This window comes from Sinocyclocheilus grahami, unplaced genomic scaffold (genome assembly GCF_001515645.1).
Source record: "Sinocyclocheilus grahami isolate Dianchi unplaced genomic scaffold, SAMN03320097.WGS_v1.1 scaffold674.1, whole genome shotgun sequence".
NCBI lineage: Eukaryota > Metazoa > Chordata > Actinopteri > Cypriniformes > Cyprinidae > Sinocyclocheilus > Sinocyclocheilus grahami.
In genome coordinates, this window is record NW_015505853.1 from 715496 (window position 1) to 731142 (window position 15647).

General features: G+C 34.3%; 1 protein-coding gene across 4 annotated transcripts in view; it reads right to left on the bottom strand.

Annotated features, from left to right (window-relative positions):
- Nucleotides 1-248: 248 nt before the first annotated feature.
- Nucleotides 249-15647, bottom strand: part of gphnb (gephyrin b) — a 95809-nt gene continuing 80410 nt past the window's right edge. The window contains exons 9-22 of one of the 4 annotated variants that reach the window (XM_016242854.1): nucleotides 10270-10312; nucleotides 9301-9438; nucleotides 8696-8788; nucleotides 8126-8181; nucleotides 7931-8050; nucleotides 6785-6843; nucleotides 6546-6699; nucleotides 5160-5281; nucleotides 4009-4096; nucleotides 3559-3632; nucleotides 2566-2630; nucleotides 2323-2426; nucleotides 1764-1860; nucleotides 249-547 (exon numbers count right to left, since the gene is read on the bottom strand). In XM_016242854.1, coding sequence (XP_016098340.1) covers nucleotides 414-547; nucleotides 1764-1860; nucleotides 2323-2426; nucleotides 2566-2630; nucleotides 3559-3632; nucleotides 4009-4096; nucleotides 5160-5281; nucleotides 6546-6699; nucleotides 6785-6843; nucleotides 7931-8050; nucleotides 8126-8181; nucleotides 8696-8788; nucleotides 9301-9438; nucleotides 10270-10312 — 1347 coding nt within the window. In that variant the 3' untranslated portion in view covers nucleotides 249-413. Of the gene's footprint in view, nucleotides 548-1763; nucleotides 1861-2322; nucleotides 2427-2556; nucleotides 2631-3558; nucleotides 3633-4008; nucleotides 4097-5159; nucleotides 5282-6545; nucleotides 6700-6784; nucleotides 6844-7930; nucleotides 8182-8695; nucleotides 8789-9300; nucleotides 9439-10269; nucleotides 10313-15647 lie in introns of all 4 variants that reach the window. The other 3 variants (XM_016242853.1, XM_016242851.1, XM_016242852.1) reach the window with 3 other exon arrangements.

Below are 15647 nucleotides of genomic sequence, written 5' to 3' on the forward strand. Positions count from 1 at the left end.
TTTTTTTTTCTCTCCTGGCAGGCACCTACAGTTTCTATTAAAATGCTACAGCTATAAGATCTAGCATTGAACACACAAAGCAACTGCAATGAAAAGAACAAAGTTGCCTTAATATAATAATAATAATTAATAATAATGAGAAGAAAAATGCAATAATAATAATTAATAATAATACAGAATAAATCTCTTTTTATAATTAGATTTTATCATTTAAAAGTATATTTTTTTCTTTCTTTGAAATAATATTTTTTTTCTCATATGTATCTAGGTTTGTGATCAAGATGTTGACTATACTTCAGCGTTATCCAAATCAATAAAAACTAGCTGTGCCGTTGCATATTACAGTCAATGATATGTGAACATGCACCGTGAACCACCCGTTGCTCTCCGTCCTTCGGCCCGCTCCTCTGTCATCATAGACGGCCGATGACCATGACGTCCACCACCTCGCCCTTGCGCAGCTCCACGTATTGCTCAGTTTTGGGAGGTAGCATCAGGAGTCCGTTAGCACTGCGCATGCTCATGAGTCTGCTGCTAACCTGGTTCCCTGGAGGAAGACAAGACGGAGAAAAGCGTGAAAATACTGCCTCCAACCTGCTGGTTTTCGATTTTTCAACAAGGAACCACTAATGTTAGAGGAACCAACATGCATCTTGTTTTATCCACAATAAGAGAAAATAAGAGAGTATAGCAACCCTCTACGCACCTACACACACATTGGCAATACAACTGCTTTTGGCTAGTAATTGTTTGATGCACACAGACTCTCTCTTTTACACACACACACACACACACACACACACACATGTCTGGTTTGCTATCCTTGTGGGGACATCCCATAGGCGTAATGGTTTTTCTGCTGTACAGACCGTATATTCTATTGCCCTACACCAACCCTACACCTAAACCTACCCCGTTACAGGAAACTTTCTGCATTTTTAGATTTTCAAAAAACTTCATTCTGTGTGATTTATTAGCTTGTTTACCTGGGGTACCTCAATTTAGGTCCCCACCGTGACACGAGTCCCCATGAGTCTGTGTGTATTCAGGTTTAAGTCCCCACCAGAATAGAAAAAACAGGTACATACACACACAATAGAACATTTTAAAATTATGAAATAAAATATAAAAAACCTTAAACTTATTTTATTTCAGCTAATTGCCTAGGCATAATTTCTCATTTTCTCATTTAACTTTTAATTTAATTTTAACTTAATGTACTAAAATAACAAAAAAACTGAGGAAAACAATATATAGAAACAATATAAAATCTATACAGACATTAAAAAATCAGGCAACAAAATGACTAAAACTTTAACTAAAATTAAGATGAAAAAGGAAAATATAAAAATGAAAAGTTATTTAAAACATTAATTAAAAAACCCTATAAAAACTAATAAAAACTGATTTGCTAAAATCAACACTGGCAGGTGATTAATGAGCGCTAACACTGGGATTGCAGCTTGCACAATTGTTCAGAAAGTCTAAAATAATGTCATATGTCACAAAAAAAAAACACGAAAGAATTATATAGATAAATATCACTTAAATGTATACATTTTATGTGTTATTTAACATGGCTTTTTTTCACGCTCTCATAAATGAGCTAATGTCAAACGAGCATTCTAGTGTAAAGTGATCAAAACACAGTGAAAAATATATCTGTACTAAACTTATTCTTAGTCTACTCAATCACTGGCAAGTGAAATGTAACAATTTCTGCGATATTTCTGTAATAATAATAATAATGATGGATGTGTAACCTGTGCTCTGTGCCCATGGCAGAGGTTCCTGATGGTGCCATGTCAAAATACAGCGGTGATACTCTGGACGTGGATCCAGCTTCACATCACATGACAACTGGAAACAATTAAGCACAATTTCCATTTCGTTATTAAGGCTGTCAATAGATTTGAATGTTTTGCAATTAATGTTTTCAAGTTAATGCATTAACATATTTAGTTCCTATTCAGCAAAGAAAACAAAATGACAAAATCTGAGAGCTCAGCAAATCGGTCGAAAAATAGTTTCAGTAAGATTTGTTTTTTTGGAAAGCGAGGATGCATTAAAGACTTTTATGTTGTTACAAAAGATTTCTATTTCAAATGCATGCTGTTCTTTTGAACTGTCTATTCATCAAAGGATCCTGAAAAATAAAATGTGTCACAGTTTCCACCAAAATATCATCATTGATAAAAATCTGAAATGTTTCTTGAGCAGCAAATCAGCATATTAGAATGATTTCTGAAGATCATGTGACACTGAAGACTGGGGTAGTGATGCTGAAAATTCAGCTTTTTTTAAGGTTGAAGGTGGTCTTACCCTGGCTTTTATTATGGTGGGTCGCGGGTCTAAGATTCCCTGCATCTTCCTCAAGGCAGGAATGACGAAGAGGTTACATGTTACGACTGCTGACACAGGGTTACCTGTGAATCACCAGACAGCCACAAAAGCACAAATCATTCACTAATAGATGAAAAATAGCCAAATCTGTGTGTTGAAATTACAGACTAGTATGTGTTTGGAAAAAACAAACAAACCAATAAACTCTCTCACCGTCCCTACCTGGCAGAGCAAAGATAAGTTTTCGAGACCCGTCCATATCAACAGTGGCAAATGATGTGGGGAGACTAACGGAAGACAAACCAGAGCTCAATACCTGCGTGGACTGATTCTCATCGTTTGACACTCAAGATCAGGGTGTTTTCACACTGGGTTGAAATCTGAGAGCAGTTTGCATGATTTACACTGCGAGGTGATCGCTCTAAACGCTGTAAAGTGCTCTGAAGTGAGACCATCTCAGGAAACGGTCTGAATACAGTTCACTTTAAGTGTATGTAAAACAAACAAAGCAGTATTTTTGCTCGCAGGTAACCATAATGACACGCTTACTTTTGGTATTAAAACTATTCTATTCTCTTATTCTATTAATTCAAATAAAATAAATGCAAAAAAAAAATGCAAAGTAGTTCTATGGATTAAATGGACTGACATCCAGGTCGGCTTTTTGGAGTTTTTCACTTACATTTTAAATATAGATAGAAAAATAGAATAGTATTCAAATATATTTAATTTAATTGTATATACATTTTAATTTATAATAACATACAATGTAATAAAACAAAATGAATGTTAATAAAACATATTTGAATAAAATACATGTTTAAAATAAAATAAAACGTAGTACTATATCCAAGTTTTTAAATTAAATTTTGCTCCAGTTAAAGCGGATAAACACTATAATATAATAACAGCATTAAAACTATTCTATTATATAAATTGTAATAAAATAAATGTAACATTTAATTGATAAAATGTAATAATGTTAATACAATATATTTGAATAAAATAGTGGTAAAATGAAGTATTATGGATTAAATACACTGACATTCAGATCTGCTTTTTTGGAGGTTATCATTATTTTCTTTTTTAATTAAGTTTTGTTCGAAGTAAAGTGTTAGTGTTTCATTAAACGAAGTTTCAAAAGTGAAAACACCCTCATTCTGCATTACTTGTACAATCTTCACGCAGATGTCACCTGTTTCTTCAAAAACTCACCCTGGTTTCATGAAGACACGACCAAAGTGTATCTGAGCATGAAGGTCGATATCAAGTACCTGTTTCAGGTAATCCTGTGAAAACATCCATTTACAGTGATCTTAATGATCTGCTAAACTAGGACCAATTAAAAATAACAGTGTATGACAAAGATTTTTTTTAACCAATGCCTGATTGTATAAACACTGTATTCTCTTCTTTATTGTGAGTGTTAATCCTTTTAAAAAGATCTGTAGGTATTTAAAGCACTAGGCACCTCATTTCTTTAGGAGTAAATCTCTTTGACGTGACAGACTTACTGCCATCCAGCCACTAGATGTCAGTATACAGCAGTGATTACTAAATTAAACTCAAAGTGTTAAGCTTTTCCATGCATCTTTCTAAAACACAGTTTGTCTTCAGGAAGCTGTCAGCTAAATACACAGAGCAAATGTAAAAAAGCTCTCGTGCCTTTTCCCCCATGGACACGCCCCCTGAGGTGATGACGACATCAGCGCGACTGATTCCCTCGTTCAGAGCATTCAGCAGGTCATCAGGGCTGTGGGAAACCAGGGTAACAGTTACCATGACAACTGACATGTCACAAAACATGATTAATAGCCGTACATCCTTAAAGATAACAAAATGCAATAAACATAAGCAATTGATTAAAAAGTAGGGTGTTTTATACAGCTACACACAAAACAAGGTACAAAACAGTCAATGGGGCGGTACCCTTTTAAAAGGTACTAATATGTACATTTTATAACAGTAATAATGATAGCACTAAACTTTATTTTACAAGCACCTTTAAAAGCAGCTTTACACATAAACAAGCAATAAACCACAATGATAAAATTAATAAACATGCTTCGATTTATAACTACAGAAAACACAACCAAGACAATCAAGCAAAAGCTAACCACGGAGTACTAACTTTATGCCCTTTTAAGTATTAATATGTACCATTTAGGGGCAAATAAGATAGATGTACATTTTTTCTGAGAGTTTATACTGAGCTAATTTATTTCTAATTTCTCAACCAAACCAATATTTAATGATATACATGCAATTCCCTGAGGTTGTTAGATTGTAGTAATCTTTTTACTTAGTTAAGTCACTTGTGTTTCAGTATCTAAGTTCAATAAAGTTCATGTGGAAGATAACCGTTTTTTTTTTTTAAGAATTGTTTAAAAAATATTTACAGAAATAAGCTACGATATTTCACTTTTAGTCGAAGCGGATATCATGTTAAGGTGTTTCTCATTGGGTGGTGATAAAAATCTAGCATTCAATTTTGATTTATTATATTTGCTTGCTATTATAATAATGAAGTCAAACGGTTTGAAAGAATACCTTTGTTAGAACAATTTAAAATTGACATAGAAATATCTAAACACCTAAAAGCAATACAAACTACGTAACTGTTTAAGATGTACAACGTTTTTCTGTATTTCTATAAACCCCTTGACATGTTTGGTTATATGCACTCTTGTATGTAAAATATGCTTGGTTTAAACTTTTATTAATCAGGTTAAAAAGAGATTTTTTTCTGTTTTTATGTAATCTAAATTTGACACACAATTACTCATATTTCTGTATAAAGTGTGAACGCTGCTCACTTGTCTCCCACGATGCCCAGGTTGATGGTGGGGTATCCGTGCTCCTGTATGGTGGCCAGCAGCGTCGAGCGATTCGAGTCTCTGATCTTCCCGGGGTGTAAATCGTCCTCTGGGTTCAGCAGCTGAAAACACAACAGTTTACTGCTCAGGAATTGCTTATAAGACTTAAAGAGTAACTTTAAGCATTGCATTAATACAATCAGGGGTGGATTTAGTGATTTGGGGGCCCCAGGCAAAATACAGGAATGGGGCCCTATACAGTTTCTCACATTTACAACCTTGAGGTTCTTTTAACTGTTGTGATGCTCGCTGCTGCACGACCGTGTCCCTTAGTTGTGTCCGTTTTTTTTAGATTTTTCATGTACATGTTACAAATGGATTTCTTTCATATTTCATCCTTTTCAGCGCTAATTCTTCACTGCGCGTCTTTAGTAAATCCTGAAATTACCATTTTAATGCCAAAAGACTGTTTGCGTTGGTGCACGTTGTTAGTAAATCTGCCCCTTAAAGGCACAATATGTAAGATTTTTTTATTAAAATATCCAAAAACCACTAGAACAGTGTTATATATTTTGCTGACTTGTGTACTTACATTATCCCAAATGTTTCGAGGAATGTTTAAATCCAGAGAAATAAGCTATTTTAACTAGTGGCATGCACCGTGTCTATAGTGTCATTGTGTCGCCTGCCAATGACGTCATAACCCCTCCATTTCCGGTTTTGTTTTGTAGAAAACATGGAAACACCAAAGACGCTTTAATATGTTGTGTGTTTTAATAGACCGGTGACGACCGCACAGAGTAGCATTATAACAGAACTTTCAAATGTATCTAGTTTGATAAAACAGCGCTGCTTTACCCCACATGCGCACGACCGGAAGGAGTGGACGCGGTCGACTGTGGCATAATAAAAGCTCCGCTGCTTTCGAGCCGTGTGTCACGCTCGTTCAGCGGCCTCGTTTCGCTTCGACGGCTTTCAGCCTCACCCTGCTTCATTCTACTATGTTAATAAATCATTAGCTCATCCATGAACATGATTTCTGCCCGAGTCCCGTCAGATTGCTTCGGCTGTGGGGATGAAGACCACAACTCCCATGACTTCACACTCAGTCACTCCGTCATCAAACTACGCCTTTGTCTATTTGTTTATTTTGAATATGCGCCCTCTAGCTGCGAAAATTACATATTGTGCCTTTAAATCTTCCTTCTCAGGTAAACATATCTATATTTAAGAATGTTTCGATATTTGTACTAGAAGCAAGACAAAAGTACTAAGTAAGAAAATATGTTTTTGCAGTGTGAGAAAGCAGGAGGCTCCCCATTAGATATAATTGCTGTCTAGAAGAAACAGTGGAGATATAAAGAGCAGTGTGTGTTGTAATGACACCTCGTTGCCTGTAGACATCACAGCCACGACTGGAAACTTCTGCACTTCCACCTCTGTGACGCCCACCGTGGCCAGCAGACCGATTTCAGACGAGCCCATGTGAGTGCCTTTGGCCAACACACATTCACCACGCTTAATGTCGTGACCGATGGGCCTGCAGAAGCAGAACACGGGACAGACTCCTTCAGACACATCCGAGACTCACACAGTCACGCTGAGATACGCTCACAGGCGCTCACCTGATGTCTTGACCTGGACGAGCTTGAATCAGAATCCGCACCTCGAGCTCTTCTGTGCCCTGAGAAATGATTTCAGATAGGAAGAGACAGAAAATAATCGACAGCCGAGGTGGCAATTAATGGCAGTCTGAAATATTTTCATATCATCATTAGTGAATAACAGTGTCTACCTGGACAAATAATTTCCTCAATTATTCCTCAAATACACTCTTAAAAATAAAGGTGCTTCAAAAGGTTCCTCAAGCGATGCCATAGAAGAACCATTTTTGGTTCCACAAAGAACCATTCAGTCAAGGGTTCTTTAAAGAAGCATCTCTTTCTTACCTTTTTATAATCTGAAGAACCTTCTTTCGCCACAAAGAACCTTTCATGAAACAGAAAGGTTCTTCAGATGTTAAAGGTTCTTTATGGAACCATTTAGACAAAAAGGTTCTTCAATGGCATCGTGAAGCAACTTTATTTTAAGAGTGTATATCAAATAATTTTGGTAGAATTTGAGTAGAAATAGTGTAAAATAAGTATATTACATTTCAGCAATTTTGTATACTTGTCAAAAATATATTAATTTAAGTAAAATACATTTATATTATATTATGTGGAGTCAGTAAGATGTTTTATCTATCAAGGATGCATTAAATTGATCAAAAGCGACACTAAAGACATTTATAATGTTACAAAAGGTTTGATTCAAATAAATGCTGTTATTTTCAATGTTCAGTGCAACCAAAAATCTTGAAAAATAAAATGTATCACAGTTTCCACAAAAATATGAAGCAGCACAACTGTTTCCAACATTGATCATAATCAGAATTCTTGAGCAGCAAATCAGCATATTATACTGATTTCTGAAGATCATGTGACGCTGAAGACTGGAGTAATGATGCTGAAAATTCAGCTTTGAGATAAATTACATTTGATTATATATTCACATAGAAAACAGCTATTTTACATTGCAATAATATTTCACAGTTTTTATTGTATTTTTGATCAAATAAATGCAGCCTTGGTGAACAGAAGAGACTTTCAAATGCATTTAAAAAATCTTACCGACCCCAGACTTTTGAACATTAGTGTATATAAATAAATTAAAATGATTAAATAATGTATTGTTATGTTTCATTAAAGAATCAGCAGGCTGTAACTCACGTCTTCAGACTCTCGCAGGAGTTCGGTGTCTTCTACTTGAACCACAGCGTCGGCGCCGCATGGAATAGGAGCACCTGTCGTCACCCGCATCACCTGACCTGGCATCACGGTGTGTGTGGGCTGGAAACACACGTATGGATCATTTCCCTCACATCTGAAGGTGGATTTCTCAAACGATATCTTTTCTTTTCTCACCTGCTCCCCAGCCTGAGACTCGCCGATAATAAATCTGTCACCAGGACCATCAGCCGCTGTCAGGACACAGAGACAACACTGTAGCATACTGCTGTTTCCCATGCAACTAACAAAAATATGTTCTAAAAATGTTTTGATAACGTTCCCATTAAGTTATGGACTCGATAAAATCTTATTTTGAATGTTCAAAACGTCCCGTTTTTTAAATGTTACCTAAAAAAAACATTAAGGAAACATTTCTTTTCAATGTTTTTGAATGTTTTGAAGCAAGCAGTAACATCAGCTAAAACATTTAAGGACTGTTCCTTCGGAATGTTTTCTGATGTTTTGAAACTTAATGCAAAATCCCCAAGTGCTGAAGTTTACTCTGCACAAGTTCTTATGACATTTTTAAGCAGGAAACTCCCATCCAGCACCAAGTCCATAAGAAATGAATGAAGCATTTGACATTCATCCCCTGAGCGTCGCTCTCCAGTAGACGTGAGTAATGCTTTCAATATGCAGCGCTGACGCAAGCACTAGAGCATGAGTTAACCGGGTCTGTCATCGTCGAGTCATGTGGGCTCTCACCTCTTACAGCATAGCCGTCTTTAACGGAGGCAGGGAACGGAGGCAGGTTGTCTTTGGCATAAACGTCCTGAGCCAGAACTCGACCCATGCCGTCTATGAGAACAACAAGACAGAGAAAAAGATTACATGTGTTTATTAGCACTAACATGCATGTAAAACAGGCCATTTAAAATACATAAGGGACGATGAGCTACCTGATATTTACCCCCAAAAATAAAAAAGAGCAAGAATACAAAATCTGTAGAAAATAACAATTTAGAGCATTTTAGATGCTGGCTTCTATGGAAGCTTATTTCCGCCACGGAATAAAAATATAAAAATGGTAATTGCAGCTTTTGAAACTTAAAAAATAAAATAAAATCAGAATTGCAAGTTCTCTCACAATTTTGACTTTACTTTTTTGCACAATTGCAAGCTGACACACACACATCAGATTACAGAAGGATCAATATCACAGCAGATTAACACACACTGATGTGATTCTACATCTCACATACTGGGATTCACTTCCAGCATGCAAAAACATGCTTTAAAAGGAATAGATCATTAAAAAAAGGTAAACAGAGTCATATGAAATCACAGACTCAATGCAGAATGTGTTGTACCTCTGTAGTTAATGATCTCAGTGCCCAGAACTGCGGTCATCTCCAGCACAGTGATGAAGGCTTTATCCATAGAGGTGAGAGGGAATGGAGACATACGGTGTCTCCGAGCCACTTTGGTGATGTCCACTGCACTATGACCTTCAAACACACACACATACCTCAACACTTCATTTATACACACGTGATGCTCAACTCATGAGTGTCTGATGCTGATATCTAGAGATGCCAATATAAGCTGTATTTTGTCACATAATTTTTATGATAATAAATAGCACTGAATGAAGTTTCTTTTACACAATATTTATGGAGTATCCATTTAATTTTTTGAAATTAATCTATCTTTTTAAAATTGTATCTAAGTGCAAATAGCTTGTGCTTTTTAATATTTATAATTATATACAGCGAACTAGTGTTATTTTAGTGTAATTAAGATAATATTATAGTTTTTATTAATATTTTGAATGAGTTTATATTTTTAGATTTTCCGTTTCATTTTAGTATAGTAATTTAGTTGTGTTTTTGTCATTTTTATTAGTTTTTTTTTGTTCAATTTTTTCAATTTCAATGTTATTTTTTTAAGTCATAGTAGTTAAACTAAATGAAAATAAGCAATGTTGCCTTGGCAACTAGAAGAAAAAAATACTAAAAAAATAAAATATTTTAAAAATAGATTTTATTTTAGTTAACATTTATTATATTCAAGTAACATTTTTTCATAGTTTTGGTTAACTCTAATAAACCTGCACTGAATGTGATATTATTATTGCACACTGTTTTATAATTAAAATATACTGACGTATAACTGACTAACAACTATTTAAATTTAGTGCAAAGAGTGGAAATAGTTATACATATATCTGTTTTGTGATACAAGTGATGGAAAAGTCATATTGGAAGAGCATTCAAATTGATATTTCATAATCACACGCAGGTCAAACACAAGAAAAGTAATTTCATGAAGAAACATACTTGCTCGTAAGATGTTTTCTTTGCTGCTGCATCGTGACTGCACCTGAAGAAAGAAAACAAGGGACGAAAGAGAAAAAACCTGTTAATATTTAATTTTTTGTGTGTTTTCATGGAGCTTTTATGAGATGTGCGCCACTAAACCCCAGAAAACAATAAGCAATGTCATGCTGCGGTCATATCATTATGAAACTCAGAGACAAACATGGAGCTGGGAATTCTGGGATGTAATGAGTAGAAACAGAGAGAGATTCACTTCTGTTCAAAAGTTTGAGGTCGGTAAGATTTTTAATGTTTTTGATAAAAGTCCAAAGCGGCATTTCTTTGATCAAAAATGCAGTAAAAACAGTAATATTTTGAAATATTATTACAATTTAAAATAACTGGTTTATATTTGAATATAATTTAAAATCTAATTTATTTCAGCATCATTACTCCAATCTTCAGTGTCACATGATCCTTCAGAAATCATTCTAATATGCTCAAGAAACATTTATTATTATTTTCAGTGTTGAAAACAGTTGCGCTGCTTCATATTTTCGTGGAAACTGATATACAGTATGTTTTTTTTCCAGGATTCTTCGATGAATAGAAAGTTCAAAAGAACAGCATTTATTTGAAATAGAAATCTTTTGAAATTATTACTGTCACTTTTGATCAATTTAATGCATCCTTGCTGAATAAAAATATTCTGTTAAAAAATCATACTGACTCCAAAATTTTAAACAGAAGTGCATCAGTACTGAACATGACCTGATCTAAACCAGATCTGAAACTCATAAAATACACTGATGTCAACAGATAAACCTGTTTGCTTTCCATTATATCCAATGAAAGAAATAGTAGAGACAAAAAATGTAACATTCAACTTCGTATAATCTTAAGGGAATGTACCCTATTCCCATGACACGAAACTGTATTCTTTCCTTTAATAACGCTGTTTTTCTCCTGTTGTCCTTTCTGTAACCTTAACATATTGCTCAACCCTTCTGGACTGGAGTGCTAGTTTGTGATGACTGTACTTGTGAAAACCACCCTATAATCAGTGGCAGGAAAGCTCTAATAGACTCTCTAGAGCACTACAGTTAGAGGGAGATGGAGTGAAATGTTCCTGAAGAACTACTGATGCCCGTTGAGAAGCAGACGGCATAGTGAAGAACGAGTGAAGAACTGAAGGAGGAGAGAAAGACAATTACGAGAGCGAGACCCTGAACAGCACAGAGCTCGTGAAACATGAGAGAGAGAGAGAGAGAGAGAGACGCACAGAACCGCTGAAAGAGCAAAACGCAGCGAGCAGGGAGGGAATAATAAATCAAACAAGATGATGATGTCAGCAAAAGCCCCAAAACACAGCAACTTCTGAAAAAAGGGAACAAACAAACAAACACGCAGGGGTTTCATTTCGGTAATCTGACTCTTTGTTTGTGGCTTTGAATTGCACAGGTATGCACAGGTATATTTTTATGTCAGATAATACGCTCAAATAAATAATTAGGCCTAAATGAAATACATAAATCTATAATACATAAATCAAATTTCTGTATTTGAATTGCATATACAATTTCCGTCCATTTGGATTACAGTTTTAGTATATAATAAACTTCATGTGATGCATATTTGTCAGTCATGGATAAATGAATTTTTCTGTAGATTTTTGTAATAGTACTAATAAACTAAATGCATTTTAAATACACAATAACCAGGTTTATATACAGTATTTATCATTAATATATCCAATTTGTTTTAAATTTCATACATTTTAACTAACTGAATATTGCTTGTTTCACAGCTAGTCATATTTTAACCATGTTCATGTTTTTTTTAACTTAACATAATACATTTAATTGTATGAAAATATGATAATTTAAATCAAATTAAATAAATGAAATAAAACGATTTTTTTTGAGTATAGAAACATTTTAATTTTTGTATGACTGAATTTAAAATGTATTTATGCACTTATGCACAAAAATAAAACTAGGACCTAATTTCTTATTTTTCATTATATTATTTATTTTAATTTTTTTTAAATGGAGAAATCGTACCAGTTTCATTTATGTACAACTGACAATTATGCATAACATTCAGCATATTAGTTTGTTTATTTTAAAACTGTGTAATACAAACGGATGGAAAATTTACATGCAATTTAAATACACAAATCTTTAATTTAGGCCTAAATATTTTGAGTGTATTGTATGTAGTTTGAGTAATAGTTCAAATTCTACAAAAAATGGGATTTTGCATTACATTACTTGCATTGATTAAAAAAATGAAATGACACAAATGTGTACTCTACTCATACAAAAGAATGATAGATGGCAGTGACAATGACTTAAAAAGGTAAAACATTTAAAAATAAAGTTCAGTTCCTTACACATTTAAGCATCCTAGTCTTGAAATGAAATATTCATATACATATCATAATTAAATCACGTATCATATCACATTTAAAATATACAAAAAGAAAAGCAAAATAAGATAAGGAAATGCTAAAAGAAAGACACAATTGCAAATAAGTGGAAGAAGACAAATAGAGAGTGGCATGTGAAGAGCTGATTGTTCTGGGATAGTTACTCGAGAACTGAAGGTCCTATGGCCATGGCGATCATCTTTAAGCACCTCCAACCTACACTGGAGCTTACGGAGATAAAGTCATCAGTTCATCAGTTACAAGCAACAGAAGAAACAATCCAACAGAAAACAGAGCGGCAGGCAACTCAAAGATACATCGACAGACAGAGAGAAAACTTTCAGGTATCACAAGAACTAGAGGTTGTTAGTGAACATTTCATTTATAATTACATTTAAATCTCCAAGAATAATACAAGTTAAAGTACTAATAACACACACACACACACACACACACACACACACACACACACACACACAGAGAAGGAATAGTTCACCCAAAAATAACATTTGCTGACAATGTCCTTCCCTCAGGTTTAGAGAATTGTAGCATTGCATCATTTGCTCAGCAATGGATCCTCTGCAGTGAATGGTTGCCGTCAGAATGAGAGTCCAAACAGCTGATAAAAACATCACAATAATCTACAAGTAATCCACACCACTCCAGTCCATCAATTAACATCTTGAGAAGAAAAAAGCTGCATGTTTGTAAGAAACAAATCCATCATTTAGACATTTTAAACTTTAAACCATTATTTCTGGCCAAAATACGATGCCATAATCCATAATAACACTTCCTCCAGTGAAAAAGTCCATCTCCTGTTGTCTCTCACATCAAAATCCACTGAGATATTTGTTTAGAACTGTTCTGGACTACTTTTACTTGTAAACGGAGCTTGATCTGTGCAGATTTCTCTCCAGATTCAGACGAGGTGTCACAGTAGGAAGCGTTATTATTCTCATTCTGACGGCACCCATTCACAAGTGATGGAATGCTACTTTTCTCCAAATCTGTTCGCATGAGGAAACAAACTCATTTACAAATTGAATAACCTGAGGGTGAGTACACTCTTAAAAATAAAGGTGCTTCAAAAGGTTCTTCAAGCGATGCCATAGAAGAACCATTTTATAAATGTGAATTTCTGTCATAATGGTTCTTTTCCATAACACTGAATGCTGTAACAAAGGCAATAAAGAGTTGGTTATTATTAAGTCTCTTTCCGGCTCAGACTGCGTAGGGTAAGCTTATGGGGCTGTCACGTGATGTACAAACGACTCGAAAAACCCGAAGACTCAAAACAGGTGAACTACTTGACTAATTCCAGTACAGAACCTATAGGTTGTTGCACATGCTCACTTCATAACTGTTGTTATTCTTTCAATTGCAATAAAAAAATATAAAAAAATTGTTGCGCATGCGCGACTGATTGAATCACTCCCCGAGACGACATGTTCTTCCCGAGTCAAAATGAACGAATCGTTCAAGAATGACCCAACACTAACCGCTAGATTTAAATCAGCACAGCCAGTGAAGGATCGAACGCAACTGTTTTGAACGAGCGCAACTTTTTTAACAACAAAAAAGTGTCTGTTTCGTTGTCTGTTGAGGAAGTACAGACGTTCCTCTCTTCGCATTGCATTGGCTCGTTTAGTTTACACTCGAAGTAGATTGGTCCCTCTAAGCGAGATCCCAATTTGTCGGTCCTCCGACGTGACGTCTCCGTTCCCTCCTTCGGGGAACGAGGGTTACATACGTAACCGAGACGTTTTTTTCAAGCTACAAACTATTCAGATTGAATCTAGTACAACTACAGTCAAGCTACATTACAAGTAACTAACAAAAAGTAGTCAGTAAACTAACTGAACTGAAGCTATAAAAGGGGTACTAATATCATTATAAATGTATAGAAAGTCATATATGAACATTTATTTGTCTCTAAAACAATATATCATCAGAGCATGCAGTACAACCTGACAAAAAAGTATTATTTTTTTAAAATTTTGTTTTTGTTACCATGACATTTTTAGTTTTTAATTGAAAAATAAATAAAAAGTTAGTTACTGGAAAAAGACAACATTTCATCTATTTTAATAGTGAAAACTATTTTAATGGCAAAAATCTAATATTGTGCATCCCTATAAATAACTGAATACCAAAAAAAAAAAAAAACATCTCAACGCAGCATATAATATATACGTTTTTCAGTATAATATATAAGCTTCTAATTTATTGTATATGGCTGGAATATTGATTAAAACGTATTTTTTAAATGTATAAAAAACAACTACTTTTTTAAAGATATCAATACAATCTGACAGATTAAAATTTTTTTTGCTATTCAAAAATATAATCCATTTGTTACTGGAAGAACAACACAATTTTGTACTAACATGCTATTGATCACATCTCAATACAGTATAATATACAAGCTTGTAATGTGTCGTATATGGATGGATTATTGATTAAAACATTTTAATAACTAACTCTTTAGATCAAGCAGAGCTCATATAACTGCACTTTTAGATGTCGTGTCTGTTTTACAGAGGTAATAACTAGAGGCCGACTGATACAGGTTTTTCATTGGTTGAAACGGAAAATCTGGAGAACAAGTTGGATGATTAATTGCCGATATAAATAATACAATTTAGTGTTAGCAATATAATGCACACAAAATTGCTATGAACCTTTGTTTTATTTTGGGTAATCTTAAAATAGCCAAATATCATCTTCAATTATCATTAATTAACTGCATTAATTATCATAATACTACTGCATCAGTCTATCACTAGTAATAATAACTCCTCTGGCCATACATACATTAAAGTGGATGAGAAAAAATAATGGCAGAAATGCATAAAAAAAATGTAAAGGAAAAAATGTGATATGATTATGCTGATGGTCAAAACCACTTCAAAAATGAAAAAAAAAAATATCCAAGACTCGCATCTAAAAGTGTCACAAAAATGAC